The sequence below is a fragment of the Oryctolagus cuniculus genome, chromosome 11 (genome assembly GCF_051225735.1).
Source record: "Oryctolagus cuniculus isolate XC-2025 breed Fujian yellow rabbit chromosome 11, ASM5122573v1, whole genome shotgun sequence".
In the NCBI taxonomy this organism is placed as follows: Eukaryota; Metazoa; Chordata; class Mammalia; order Lagomorpha; family Leporidae; genus Oryctolagus; species Oryctolagus cuniculus.
Window position 1 is genome coordinate 44,522,516 of NC_142877.1, and position 15,337 is coordinate 44,537,852.

The 15,337-nt window shown below is 50.9% G+C and overlaps 1 protein-coding gene across 17 annotated transcripts in view; it reads left to right on the top strand.

Annotated features, from left to right (window-relative positions):
* The window catches only part of RIN2 (Ras and Rab interactor 2), a 248,850-nt gene that overhangs the window by 214,467 nt on the left and 19,046 nt on the right, over positions 1-15,337 (top strand). For all 17 annotated transcript variants that reach the window (XM_070052128.2, XM_051845339.3, XM_051845346.3 and 14 more), the window contains 2 exons: positions 2,337-2,428; positions 4,426-5,559. In XM_070052128.2, coding sequence (XP_069908229.1) covers positions 2,337-2,428; positions 4,426-5,559 — 1,226 coding nt within the window. The remainder of the gene's footprint in view (positions 1-2,336; positions 2,429-4,425; positions 5,560-15,337) is intronic.

A 15,337-nucleotide genomic window follows, 5' to 3' on the forward strand; every position in this document is an offset into this window, starting at 1 on the left:
CCCCCCCAACCAATTTCCTGAAGAATGTAGATTTCAACTAAGTTGAGCCAACTATACAAACATATACTTGCAGAATACTTAGGTGTTAACAAAAGTTTGGGTTCCCATTAGTCTTCATTTTTGATTATTATCAGGGCCCCTGCACCTGCCAGGGTGTTAGAAACACTGACCTCCCCTGTAGCTCCACCTGCTTCCTCTCAAGGCGATTACAGGTGGACAGGCAGAGGCAGGTGCTGCTAACATGTAGGGCCGAAGGGTCTTACGGATGCAGGAGGTGGTGATGTGGGCTTGGCCCCTTGAAAACAACAGTCTCCTGACTATACCACATGAGCAGCTTGGTGGAACTGGCTTTGCGCTATCCGGTACCACGTCATCCTGTTTGTTCTTTTCCTTGGCTTTACTACTTTGTTATTCATTGTCAGCAGCTCCCGGGGTTCCAGAATTCCCCAGTCATCCAGATGTAATCTGGTCATTCAGAGATGCTGCCGCCTCTTACTGTAAACAGCAGGTCATTTGGTGTAGTTATCTTCTTCTGTGGAAATTCTCAGGACATCTTAGGATGACAGAATCCAGGCAGGAGCTCCAAGCGTTGTCTCTCACTAACCCCAGCCACAGAAGCCTTCTCACTGTCTCTCAGGCGTGTTAGACCCTCTGTCACCCCAGGGCCTTTGCACCTGCTGCTCCCACTGCCTGGAAGACACTTATTCCTGATTCCCTTTGCTCACTTTTAGGTTTTCAGTTAAATGCTACCTGCTCACAAAACCTTGTCCAGGCAGCTCTCACACTAGAATCCCCTTTATTTTCCCTTTGTGCTTTATTTTTATCCATAGCATGTGCCCCCTACCTTATAAGTTGTGTGTTTGCCTGTTGTCTGACTGTGCAGGTGAAAACTTTTGTCTGTTGCCAGCCTTTAAAAAATATATTTATTTATTTGAAAGAGAGAGAGAGAGAAAGGTCTTCCATCCACTGGTTCATTCCCCCAAATGGCCACAATGGCCAGAGCTGGGCCCATCCAAAACCAGGAGCCAGGAGTTCTTCCGGGTCTCCCATGTGGGTAACAGGGGCCCAAGCACTTGGGCCATCTTCCACTGCTTCCCCAGGTGCATTAACAAGGAACTGGACCAGAAGTGGAGCATCTGGGACTTGAACCTGTGCTCATATGGGATGCCTGTGTTGCAGGTGGAGTCCTTACCCACTATGCCACAGTGTTGGCCCCTTTTGCCAGCCTTTAGAACAACATCTGGCACACTATAAATAATCATAAACATTTGTTGAATGAATGAATAAAAACAATCATTTGGTCTTTGTAAGACCAATACCTCCATGGGGGAAAAAATTAACTCTCATTTGGGTAAGTCACCAAGGTTAGGGACTCTTCGCTCATTGATTTATTCAAAAACCTCTTTCTCCCTGTCTGTATCAGGCAAGGTGTTGTGCTTAGCCTTGTTGGGGAATTCACCCAGGCCTGAGGCTTGGTACTAACCCAGTGCTTAAAAAAATGAGCAAATGTTTATCACACCTGCTTTTGTCCTTTCAGAGAAAACAAAGGATGACTCTGTAGCCTAGCTGTGGCAGGATCCTGGAGTCAGTCCAACTCCTGGTTAGGCCTGTTGTCCCTACAGTGCCTGGGGCTGCACAGGGCGCCATATTGTTTCCATGGTAGGGTTGTTGACAGGTGGTGCCTTAGTCTGGATTTGCAATTCAAAGTGTGGCCCTGGGGGCCATCAGCTGGCAGAAATGCAGCATCTAGACCCACCAAGACCTCCTGGAGCAGAAATGCTATATAACAAACCCACCTCCCACCCTGTGCGAGGGGGGTGCTTCACGGAAGTAGCTCCACCTTTGTAAAACACAGGGGCAGCTTTTCTCTCCAGCACACAAAGGACAATAGGGGCTCTACCTGGAAGATGTCGCCAGTGAAAGCAGCAGGTGCTGCTTGGAAAGCCGTCCTGAGAGTTTACAGAGTTCCAGTTAGGGTTACACATTGCTGCCCAGAGCGCTGAGGCCCGGACTCTGAGATGGGCATCTCGCAGAGTCGTACGCAGTGGTTTATATTTTTATTTTTTTTTATGTGCATGATCGGTCTTCCACCATAGTCAGCAGCTCTGGTGCTCAGTGCACAGCTTTGCTTCTCGCTGGAGACGCTGACACCATGATGATACAGACGAGAACAGGAAGTGTGGCGTCCCATCAACAGAGAAGTTACGGCTAGGTACGATGTGGCATTTATTCAGGACATTGGAAGCGGTGCAAGCTAAGACGTCCCTAGGGTGAATGCCAGAGACGGAAACCAGACCATGTCCGTGACAACGTTCTCTCCTTTTCTGGAACATCAGGGATGTCCTGCCGTTCACCTTGAAGTTGCCTTATGCCATTGCCACGGCCAAGACTGAGGCTCAACTTGAAGAGCTAGCCCAGCTGGGACTGAGTAAGTGGGTGCCCTGGGTCTGTATGCAAGTGACTTCATGGAGCAGAGTCACCCCTGGGATAGCTGAGGCTACCTTGCTATGTCAAACACTCCTGGGGTCAAAAATACTGCCCCCGCCCCACTCCCACCATCTCCATGGCAAGAACCAGTGTGCAGGCCCAGGAGATCCTTGAACCACACTTCCTGGGGGTCTTCTTTTCCAAGCTCACATCTTCCGAATCTGCAAGAGGCCGGGCTCGGTGCCTGGGTGGCCCCCACACCCCCTGGTTGCTCTCGTCCATGAGCTTGGGTTACCAGAAGTGCCAGAGTCCCAACATCACAGAAGCATCTGGGACAAGAACTGGAGACTCAAGGCCGTCTCCCAGGCACGACTCTTACTGTTGAGAGGCACACGGGGAGCTGGAGTGACCTCTGCCTCACTTCCTCCCTCATTGTCCAATCCCCGCCCCGCCGTTCTGACCACATCCCTAGTGGATCCTTGCCTGGCCGCTGGTTGCTCCCGCCGCCTTCCTGCCCCCTCGGCGGCCAATCCCTGACCCCCTGGGTTCCGCTGGACAGCGGTTAACGATGGACCCGGATGCTGAACCCCCTCAGCTGAACCTCTCCATCCCAGTGGACTGGGGGCATCCGTGGGGTTTCACGTTCACAACACCTTTTCTTCCCAGGTGAAAGGGAGAATTCCCTTCAGATTTGAGGGCTTCAGTCTTCAGACGGGTTCACAGCAGCTCACTGTACCCAAAGTTTGCGATTTTTTTCTTTGAAAGATTCCTTATTTACTTGAAAGGCAGAGTGACAGAGAGACAATATTATGCATTCCAAATGGAAATAACACACACACTTGCCACCTTGCTACCTTCCCTCAATTTACGTGGAAGACCAAAACCCCCCTGTAGGGGGAGACACACAGGCAGTGTGACTGTGATAAGCCCGTCCACAGCATTCCAAAGAACCTAGAAAGGAGGCTGGAGGATTGTTTTTAATATTTCTTTTTTAAAGATTTTATTTATTTGAGAGGTAGAGCTACAGAGAGGGAGAAACAGAGAGAAAGGCCTTCCGTCCGCTGGTTCATTCCACTATGGCCATAATGGCCAGAGCTGGGCCCATCCAAAGCCAGGAGCCAGGAGCAGGGGCCCAAGCACTTGGGTTATCTTCTGCTGCTTTCCCAGGCCACAGCAGAGAGCTGGACCAGAAGAGGAGCAGCTGGGACTAGAACCCGTGTCCATATGGAATGCCAGCATCACAGGTGGAGACTTAGCCCACTACACCACAGCGAGGCTAGGAGGACTTGGGGAGGATGGAGCAGCAAACCTCCAAGATAAAGGGCTGAACCTGCCTTTGACATTGACATTTTCCATATTTTTTTTAATTTGCTGATGGGACCCCTACATAGAGTTTCCCGCCTTTTGGAGTTTTAATGCTGAATGTGTAGAACCCCAGGCACATTGTGTAACACCCCACCCCAGGCCCAGCTGCTGGCCCTGCCCATTAAAGGGGAACTTGTAGAGGCTGGAATCCTCGGCTGGCAGCTGCCACCCCGGGAGAAGCGGGTGTGGAAAGGGTGCTGTCCCATCGTGTGGAGAGCTGACACTCTGTAAAGCAAGGCCGGAGGAGCCCACACCCCCCCATCCTCCCCCCCAACCTCCCCCCACCCCGTGGCACGGTTCCAGTTCACTTTTCCTTCCCACATACCTGCGCCAAGGCCGGGCTGGGAGGAGCCGGCAGTCCCTGGGGGCCAAACCACTTCTCAAGGGCTCTGAAGGTGAAAGACGCCTGGAGCCTGCTGGTGAGCCCACAGCTGGGCCTGGCAGCCTCGCTGCCCTTTCCAGGAAGGGGAGGCAGTCAAAGCAAAAAGGAGGAGGAGGGGAAAAAAAAAAAACCAGCCCGCCCCACGCGCCTGTGCCTCCCCTCTGTGTGTGTGCTGTGCTCTTTGTAATTTGCGAAGGAACGGCTCTAGTGTACTGTATTTACATTCTGTGTTCACTGATAATGACTTTCAGATTTCTGGAGCTCTCCAGCTGACAACAAACCCCCAAACCCTCCACCTCCCCATAGGCCTGCCTCTTCCGACGGTGGCTGCCCGCGTCAGCTCTGCCTTATAAATGGAGTACATTCTATAAAAACCAGGACGCCTTCGGAGCTGGAGTGCAGCCAGACCAATGGAGCCTTGTGTTTTATTAATCCCCTGTTCTTGAAAGTGCACAGCCAGGACCTCAGCGGAGGCCTGAAGCGGCCGAGCACAAGGACTCCCAACGCCAATGGCACGGAGCGGTCTCGGTCCCCCCCGCCCAGGCCCCCGCCACCCACTATTAATAGTGTCCACACAAGCCCTCGCCTGTCCAGGACTGCAACCCAGCCGAGCATGCCAGAAACAGTCAACCATAACAAACATGGGAACGTAGCTCCGCCTGGAACGAAACCAACTCCCATCCCTCCACCCCGGCTAAAGAAGCAGGCTTCTTTTTTGGAAGCAGAGGGTAGCGCAAAGAGCCCGAGCGGCGGGCGGCCCGGCCCCGGCGGCAGCCCGGAGCTGGAGCTGCTGCACACAGCTGGCAGCCCAGGTGGCGCCCCGCCTGAAGACGCCCCGGGGGATTGCACAAGGGCCCAGCCTCCCAGCTCTGAATCACGGACCCCGTGCCATGGAGGCAGGCAGAGGCTGAGCGACATGAGCATTTCCACTTCCTCCTCCGACTCGCTGGAGTTCGACCGGAGCATGCCGCTGTTCGGCTACGAGGCGGACACCAACAGCAGCCTGGAGGACTATGAAGGGGAGAGTGACCAGGAGACCATGGCGCCCCCGATCAAGTCCAAAAAGAAGAGGAACAGCTCCTTCGTGCTGCCCAAGCTTGTCAAGTCCCAACTGCGGAAGATGAGTGGGGTCTTCAGCTCCTTCCTGACCCCGGAGAAGCGGATGGTGCGCCGGATCGCCGAGCTGTCCCGGGACAAGTGCACCTACTTCGGGTGCCTGGTACAGGACTATGTGAGCTTCCTGCAGGAAAACAAGGAGTGCCACGTGTCCAGCACGGACCTGCTGCAGACCATCCGGCAGTTCATGACACAGGTCAAGAACTATCTGTCCCAGAGCTCTGAGCTGGATCCCCCCATCGAGTCCCTCATCCCCGAAGACCAAATAGGTAAGTGCCCATGGATTTTTTTTTTTAACATGACCTTGCCAGACAGTGCACCCTAGGCTGGTTATTTTGGATGAAGTTTATTGTGAAGTTCAAAACAACAGCAAACTCCACCCCCTGGCCCAGTTCGGAGGGAGACAGGAGCTCCTTAAGGTGGCTGCCGTGCCGCATACCCCTGGCTTGAAGAAGCTTGCGGGGCTGATTGATTGATTTTGTTAGGCAATGCAGAGCGATTCCCTCCGGGGCAGAGTTTGTGCTGCCCAGCCATTGGAGCGTCTGAGTCCTTGAGTGTGCGTGTGCGTCTGCAGAGGGTTTTCTGAGAGTGTCTGAGAAAAGCATCTTTGCAGCCTTGTGAGAGGCAGTGAGTGCTTTGCCCAACTTTCCTTGGGCAGGAGCTCTTTATTGCGATACACCACCGTGTGATAGATTTCTACCCTGAACACACCTGCTTGCAAGCTCCAGCTTAGGGAGCAGCACAGTACCGGCAGCCAGAGACCCCCAGGACAACCCCCCCTCACCTTGTCCCTCACAGGCAGGGGTCCGGGGGAGGGGAGCTTGGCACCCTGCTGGCCTGTGTCCCACAGAGTTCTGGAACCAAAACACGGAAAAGACACGTTTGCTCTGTGCACCTTCAAGATAAGCCACTCAGACTAGAGGTCACGTGGAAGGCGTTTTGTCTCCAAAGTCAAGGGGAAATACTTTCTAATCTCATTTAAGGGCTCAATTGTTCATCGTTATTTTGACAAGTAGATTGCCAAGGCACATTGGAATTTGGCAGTCTTTTTTTTTTCCCCTAAGGTGAGCGCATTGGCGTGTGTGTGTGTGTGTGTGTGTGTGTTACAAAAGGTTGACTTTAAAAGGTTAATTTCAGTGAGTTCATTTCACTAGGCGGCAGCAGCTAAAAGAGCAGCCAGACATTTCCAGGGAGTTCAGAAAGTAATTGCGAATGTCCCCTTTCCGACGGGGCGGGGGAGGGGCGGTGTGTTGAAAGCGGTAGCCCCTGTGTGTAGCGGTAACCCCTGTGTGTAGCGGAGTGGGCTTTGCTCTCTCTCTTCCTCTTGACTTTTCTCACAAAGGGCTCAAAGGCCTGTTTGTTTTCCTGGTGGATCAGGGCGTGGTCAGAGCTGGGGTGTTGCTGGAGGCTGTGGCTAAAAGGAATGCGCTCTTGTGCTGGGCCTGGGAAATCGGGAGGAGGCAGGATATCCTTGCTAGCTGCCCCTTCTCCCACCGCACCCCTACCCCCGCACCTGCACCCCCACACACTCCCCCACGGCCTCTGCCCTGGGGAGAGCAGCTCTCGACCTGCACTGGAAGCCCGCTTCAGGGGCTGGTGGTGGGGAGCCAGGCTGGCGCTGATGTCAGGCCTGAACTATGTGGTGGGCAGCACCAAGGCAGCCCACAGGGAACAGCCTCCAGCCGGAGTGAGGCTTTGGCGCTCACTTCCCTGTGGATGCCGTCAGTGCCGACCCAAGTTCCTCCTGTGGCTAGTGAAGTTTGGATGTGGTACTTAGAGCTTAAGGGTTTATTTCAATCCCCCCCCCCCAAAAAAAAAAAAAAAACGCTGAAAATTATACATTCCATACCCTAGAAGGATGCAGCTTTTAATTTAAAATCTCAGGTCATGATGAGAAGGGAAGCTGATGTCTGTGGAGCCCCCAGTGTGACCCAGGCAGCCCACCCGAGCTCTGTCAGTGGTTCCTGGTGTCACCCCTGCAAAAGAAGCATCAGCATCCCTGGGGGAAGGCAGGAAGGCATGGCCATGCCAGACAGAGCCAGTTTGTACCAAGGCCACACCAGCAGGTGCGGCACTTGAACTTCTGGGGCATCAGTGCCCGTGTTTTCCTAACCTCCTCTCTGCTGCTAGTGCCTGCATTTGTGGCTTCTCATCAGCTGTTGAGGCAGCTCTGCTGGCAGGCTTCGAAAGCTCTCTCTCCCAGGTGTGAGCGGGCCCTGCAGGAGCATTGCCACACTTCTTTGCTGTTTGGTTTTGAGCTTTTTAGCTTCTGCGTTACAGCAGGCAGTTCCTCCTGTTGCTTCAGTGGTGAAAACATCGTTCTGTGTTGAAAGTCCAGCGACACTGCCGGACTTTGGAAATTCAAGGGAAGATGAGTGGAGACAGATCAGCCTGAGAAACTCGTCTCAGACCCTAGAGGAAGGAGAGGGGTGACCCTGATTATCAGAAAACCAGTCCCCTAGGATGTGCAGCTCAATAGGTTAGGACTCTGACAAGAACGTGGTCTTAGCCCCCTCGCCTAATGCTTTACATCTTCCTAAGTGAAAGGCTCATCATTTGTAGGACAGACCTGTTAATAGGGCAACAACTTTGAGACGCAGAACTAACTCATGCGTTGGTCTGTTAGAATAGTGCTGGTGCTTTGCGAATTCAGGAACCCAGGCCAAGATGCCTAGAGTTCAGTACAAAGGGGAGATGGGCTAGTGCCTAGGGGAGCTTGCATTCAGCCTAGATCCTCCGTCTCAGCTGTGCGCCCATTCCCACTGGAGCTCACTTCCTAGAAGGGAATCACTTTGAACGCCCTTCCCAGAATCACAAGCATCGATTTTTTTTTTTTTTTCTGATCTGGTGTCAACCAAGGCCAGTAGGGCTTTTCAGGAATGCCAGTTGGGTTTCTCTGTTTTTTAATCTAGTCCTGCCCTCTTTTCCTACAACTTCCTAAGGAGAGAGGAATTCGCACTGAAAGCCTAGATTTACAGAGCACCCATCAAAGAAGCAGGAGGAGATATTTCCTGGTGTAAATCACATAGAATTAGAGCATTCTTAGGTGAAAATGGCCATCTGGATGAATATGGAACTCTCTAGCTTATGGAGATGGTGCTAGTCTCTCCTCTTCAGAAAGTGGTTCTTCGGCTGCACAGAGAAAACCAAGGGAAAAAAGAAACAAATAGTTCTCACCACTCTCATTTTGCCCGTGTACAGGTGTCACTGTCCATTCTAGCACTTTGTAGGCAAGCATAAATGGTAGGTGCTTGATGAAGTGATTAAGTTTCTGCTTGGGGGCCAGCGCCGCGGCTCACTGGGCTAATCCTCCGCCTTGCGGTGCCAACACACCGGGTTCTAGTCCCAGTCGGGGCACCGAATTCTGTCCCGGTTGCCCCTCTTCCAGGCCAGCTCTCTGCTGTGGCCCGGGAGTGCAGTGGAGAATGGCCCAAGTGCTTGGGCCCTGTACCCCATAGGAGACCAGGATAAGCACCTGGCTCCTGCCATCGGATCAGCGCGGTGCGCCGGCCGCAGCGCACCAGTCGTAGCGGCCATTGGAGGGTGAACCAACGGCAAAAGGAAGACCTTTCTTTCTGTCTCTCTCTCTCTCACTGTCCACTGTCTCTCACTGTCCACTCTGCCTGCTTCAAACCCGGCCCAATCCCAGCTTTTGCAGGCATTTGGGGAGTGAACCAGGAAACAAAAGGTCTCTGTCTCTGGCTCTCTGCCTTTCAAAACAAATTTTAAAAAAATTAAAAATTTGAAAAAGGGGTGGAATTGAAGTAATTTCCTAGGGGTTAAACAATCACAGCTACTTTGGTTCAAATCCGTTCTTTTGAACAAGTGTTTGAAGTCTGACTCAAGTTTCAATATCTGGGGTGGTTTGTTTTTAACTTTTTAATTCTCTGTTTGGCTCAAGCCCTGAGTCATCTGCCTTCCTTTTATAAAAAGCCATCCCGAGAGCTGTGGCTGGAGACACACGTTGGTGCCAACCTAGGCCCCAGCTTCTGACCTGGACCAGGTAACACCGTCACCTGACAGGCAGAAATGGCCCTGGACACTGAAAGGTGGTAGAGAAAAAGGAGAAAAAGTGGCCATGTCCAAAGAATACCTATGTGATTTTTCAAAAATTGGTTTAAATGTACGGAAGACCACAAGAAGCCCTCATGGGCAATAGAATTGCACTGGTTACATTCTGTCCACCCAAAATAGGTTCACCAGGTTCACCAGGCAGGCACGGAAGCCCTTGACTGAATCAGCCACAAAGTCCTTCCTCAGGAGGAGAACATTTTAGAAAGATGACCTGAGAAGGGCAAGAGTCAAACTCTTTAAAAACAGCTCCAGCCCCCATGCCACCAACCAAAGCAGATGCTGCTGATGTGTGGATTCCTGGAGTGGAGAGGACGGAGCGGGCACAGCCGTGGGACCTGGGTCTTTCCCAGACAGCAGACCAGAAACTCATCAGTGATGGACCAAGTCCACGCTTTGTATCCCAAGCACCAAAGGGCTTGGTTGTTCTCTTGGCCCCTACTGTGTGCTGTGTTTTTTAAGATTGATTTTATTTATTTGAAAAGCACAGTTACAGAGAGAAGGAGAGAAAGATTTTCTATCCGTTGGTTCACTTCCCAACTGGCCTTAATGGCCAGGGCTGGACCAGGACAGAGCCAGAAGCTTCTTCCTCTGGGTCTCTCACATGGCCAACTACTTAGGCCATCTTCCACTGTCTTCCCAGGCCATTAGCAGGGAGCTTGATCAGAAGTGGAATAGCCGGGACTCGAACAGGCACCCATATTGGATGCTGGCATTGCAGACAGCAGCTTAACCCATTAGCCACAATGCCAGCCCCTGTATTATCTTTTTAAAAAATAATTTATGTACAAGCAGAGTGGCAGGGACAGACAGACAAAGAAAGACCTTCCATATGCTAGTTTACTCCCCAAATGCCCGCAGCATCCAGGCTTGGGCCATGCTGAAGCCAGGAGCTCAGAACTCCATCCAAGTCTCCCACATGGGTGGCAGGGACCCAAGCTCTTGGGCTGTCATCTGCTGCCTCCCAGAATGCCTTTGCGGGGAAGTGGATCAGAGTAACCAGGGCTCAAACCAGATGCTCTGGTATGGGATGTGGGCATTCCAACCGCTGCACTACAACGCCCACTGTGCGTGGGGTGTTCTGAAATAGAACGAGGGCTCCCTCTCAGTTCCCACATCTCGGAAGGCTACGTGACCACCCAAGTCGGTCAGCTCATCTGAGGTTTCCAGGCTGTTAGGTGGCAACTGAATGAGGTCGTGACAAAGCACTAAGAGTTTCCAGGCAGGAGAAACCCAGGGACCAGGCTCAGACCCTCTGTCTTTGTCCCTATGTGTGGGGGAGCTGAGAAGAGTCAGGGGAGTATGAGTGCCTGGGGTGGGAGTGGGGGGATGGATGAGCGGGAAGCCAGAGGGCTCTTCGTTCATTTATCAAACCTCATTCCATTCCCATGTCAAACCTAATCATACCACAGTTCATACTGAGAGGAGAGAGTGGCCTGAGTCATTACACCTGGGCCTCCTTTCAAAGGTACCCCCTCCCCACCCCAGCCCGCTTTGTTCAAAGGGAACAGAGGCAACTGATGACATTACATGTGTCCAGGTGTCAGGTGCACAGCCGGCACTCATGGGGTGTGGTTGCGTGTTTCCAGGTGTCATCAGACATGACCCCCTATGTCTTTGTTTTGTTGTTGTCATTTAGGATTTATTTATTTGCTTGAGAGGCTGTTACAGACAGAGAGATGGAAAGATTCCATCTGCTGGTTCACTCCCCAAGTGGTCGCAACTGCCGGAGCTGGACCCATCCGAATCCAGGACCAGGAGCTTCTTCCGGGTCTCCCACACTGGTGCAGGGGCCCAAGGACTTGGGCCATCTTCTGCTTTCCCAGGCCATAGCAGAGAGCTGGATGGGAAGAGGAGCAGCCAGGACTTGAACTGGCACCCATATGGGATGCTGGCACTGCAGGTAGCAGCTTACCCACTATGCCACAGCGCCAGCCCCAGAATGTTGATTACTAATTCATATTGTCTTAACAACCATCATCCTAGTTGGATTCAGGCTGACAGTTCTGTGTGGGGCAGAGCCCATGGACAGTGATTCCATTGGCAGCCCACACAATGGACAAGGAGAGGGGAAGGGACTTAGCCAGAGCCGCCTGGAAAGACGGCACCAGGCTGGCTGCTGGGACTCTGAACCTCCAGGGCTCTTTCTAAGAGGAGCGCCTTCTTTCCTGAACTTCGCCTCTGCCTCTCAGACTCTCACTTCCCCTAGCCAGTGGCGGGTAAAGCAGAACATGAACCAAGAAGAGCCCGTGCATTCTCAGGTCTTGCGATGCTTCCACCTCCGCTTGCCAACCAATGGCCTCTCCGCTCCAGGTCAGAGGGCAGGACGGGGGAGAAGGTGTCTGCCTTCCGTTCTTAATTCTTGTACAAGTGACAGGAGGGAATCATGTCTTGTCCAGAGGCCCATCCGTGGGACACCTTCTATGAGTTCCTGCATTAGGTAAGCGCGGACAATTGTCATGATCTGTTTCTGAGTCTAGTTGATGTGCTCCAAATAAATGTTTTAAAAAAAAAAATTGTCTCTAGTTGGGGTCATTCAGAGAGTACAGTTCATGTTTGGTTCCTAAAATTGAAAATGCTGTAGTCCAAGCAATTGTCTAGTATCTCCTTGTTATTTGAAATATAGAGGGGCTGGTGCTGTGTTGTGTACTAGGCTAAGCAGTGCCGGCATCCCATATGGTGCAGGTTCATGTCCTGGCTGCTCCACTTCCAATCCCACTCTTTGCCATGGCCTAGGAAAGCAGTGGAAGATGGCCCAAGTCCTTGGACCCCTGCACCTGCATGGGAGACCCGGAAAAAGCTTCTGGCTTCAGATCCGCGCAGCTCCAACCATTGCAGTCAAATGAGGAGGGAACCAGTGAATGGAAGACCTCTCTCTGTGTCTCTCAAATAAATAAATTAAACCTTGTAAAAATATTTAAAAAAAGAAATATAGAGAAGATATTAGTGAATGTTCAGAAAAACATACAACCCACCCTCTTCATTTTCCTTGAACGGTCTCAGATGTTTCCACGTGTCTGTTTTGTGTGCTTGCTTGGGGATGAATGCGGCTAACGTAACTCCCGGGACTTGGGAAACAGATTGCTGGGGTTCGAGTCCAACTTCCCGCCATGCTAGCAGCATGGGAGTAATCTCTTTGGCCTCATCCATCCAGTTCAGCAATGATGGTCTGCCTGCAGTTTGTCCAAGGAGCTGAAAGAGGCAGTATGTATAAAATGCCTCCAATAATGTCATTGTCCATGCAACTTGAGCGATTTGGTTTTGGTTCATTAGAATTAATGCAACCAGAGAGAAAACAACAGAAGGCAGTCATTTAGCAGAGATGTGACCCATCCGTTTCTCCTTTGTCCGAGCTCATCCGCACTCTGAGAGTTAACTCTGTTCCTCGTGTGCCTCCAATCGGGTTTCCCTCTTACTCTGTGAGCAGGGTCTTGCTTTTCCTGCTGGAGAGAACCAGCCGGCTGGCACGTGTCTCTTTTCCTTTCGACTTTTCTGCCCCATTCCTTATGTTTATTAAAGATTCTTTTGATAGGAGTGGGGAGGAGTAAAACCCTGCAGAAGACCAACTTTAACTTTTCTTATTTTTAAATTAGTGGTCTTCTTTAAATGTTTGTTTGTTTGTTTTTGAAAGAACGCAAGAGAGAGAGAGCTCTTCTCATCACTGTTGCGCTCCCTTAATTCCCACAGCAGCTGGGGCTGGGCCAGGTCAAAGCCAGGAGCCAGGAACTCCATTCACGTCTCCCATGTGCGTGGCAGGAACCCAAGTGCTTGGGCCATCTTCCGCTGCCTCCCAGGCATGTACAGCTGGAGCAGAAACACAGACTATCTAGGCCTGGAACTGGACACTCTGATGTGAGATGCTGGTGTCCCCAAGTTGCAGCTTAATCTTGCTGAACCATGACGTCCACCCTAATAAATGGTCTTTTTAAAAAAATATACTAAAAAAAATCTATCCCTAGCAATTTTTTTTTTCCAATTTAGGCAGTTGGTCCTAGGATTCAACCCTCCCGACAGACTTCTGCAGCCCTGTTTATGTCTAGGAGAGGGGTCCCGGTGCCAAGGCCAGCCCACTTCCCTGGCACCAAGGGAGCAGGCCCAGCTGGCCAGGAGTGAGCTAGCTGTTGGCATCGTCTCACAGGACCAGTGCAGCACTTTTAGAAGAGACCAGATGCATTCTTTTTTTCCTTTTTTTAAACTTTATGTTACTACGTTGTTAAAGAGAAGACATCCAATGTAGTTTGTAGATACAATTCTAAGAACACAATTATATTTCCTTCCTCTTCCTCTTCCCTTTCCTTTCCTTCCTTCTTTCCTGGCTCACTCTGGAGTTAAAAGTTGCCCTGCGTGGGGAGAGGGCAGCTTTTGTGTCTTGTTGCCCAAAGCCATAGCCTGTGACACTTGCATCCCACCTGGGAGCTGTTTTATGTCCCGTCTGCTGCATTTCTGATCCAGCACCCTGCTAAGGGCCTGTGGAAAGCAGCAGAAGGTGGCCCACGTGCTTGGGCCCCTGCACCCTTGTGGAAGACCTGGAGGAAGCTGCTGGTCCCTGGCTTTGGCCTGGCCCAGTGCTGGCTATTGTGGCCATCTGGGGAGTGAACCAGTGGATAGAGAATTTGTCTCTCCCTCTCTCTTTGTAACCCTGACTTTCAAATAAATAAATAAATCTTTAAAAAAAAAAAAAAAAGGTTGCTCTGGGTTCAAGATAAATAACCCTAGGCTTGGTCTTCAGCTTGTTTCTGTGCCCCTGATGTTTATGTGTTCACTGAGGTTTAAATTATGTCCTAAAGTGCGTAAGTCTTCAGAGCTCAGCCTGTCAGATGTCAGCATATGCACACACCATGTAGCCCCTACCAGAGCCAGATCTGGGACGTCAGCATTGCCCTTGGAATTGTCCTCTGTGCCCTGTCGCAGTCAGGGTCCTCCCCCCGCGTACCTGCCTTCCTGACTTCCATTCTTTTTGCCTGCTTTTGAACATCTTGCAAACGAAATGTTTCAAGAGGCACCCTTGTATGAGTCTGGGCTGGTCACTCTGAGGTCCATCCATTGCATGCATTGGGAGCAGGAATGTACTGTTGATTCCACTGTCTGAATTCCATGTTGGTATCCATTATATGAATTGATCTGTGTAGCCGTTCCATTGGAGTTGATCTCTGGGCCGTTTGCAGCGTGGGGCTGTACTGAACACCATTGCCCTGAACATCTGTGTACACTCCTAGTTGATGGTCGGCATGGCCGTCCCCACCTAGACAACCTTCATCTAACAAAGCAGCTAATGCTTAGAACCAGGAACGTAGCTTTTGGAATCTTTGGATGAGAGAAATAAACTGGTTTATCAGGTGCCTTGAACTTTGGAGTTAAAAGGCCATTCCCCTTGAAAAGCAGTAGAAATGGTCATTGAAAGCTGTTGTGTGGTCTCAAGCAAGCTGTTGGGTGTTTCTGAGCCTGAGCCTTAAGTTTCCTCATCTGTCAAATAAGCATCACTTAGTAGCTTGCAGGAATAGTGGAGTTGTAGCAAGGATGAGATGAGAATGAAGCAAAGCATTTAGAGCCCAGCCCATTGGAGTGTTCACAATCAATTGCCGGTATTGGCTGCTCAGTCTAATGATGGTATAAAGTCAAAGATGGCTGAGGTTGCCCAAGTTTATAAACCCAAGACAACCAAGGCAAACCAAGTCATCTTTTTTAATGCCAGGTGTAGAGTGAATATGTGGCTTTGGTTTTCTTACTTACTCTTTGGCTTCAACTTTGGTTTCTGTAGTTGTATAAAGCTCTATATTTAAACTAAGAGATCTCTTGGATAGGAGATGAAGGTGAGGTACAAAGAACTCGTGCTGATTTGGCTGACCGTGATAGTATCGGCATTCATCTTTCGGGGATAGGAAAATTGTTTTTAGAGTTTGTACATCTGGCTTAGATTTCTCTTTGTCCTAAAAAAAAAAAAGTAATAATTTGGTTGGCTGGCACTGTGGCTCACTA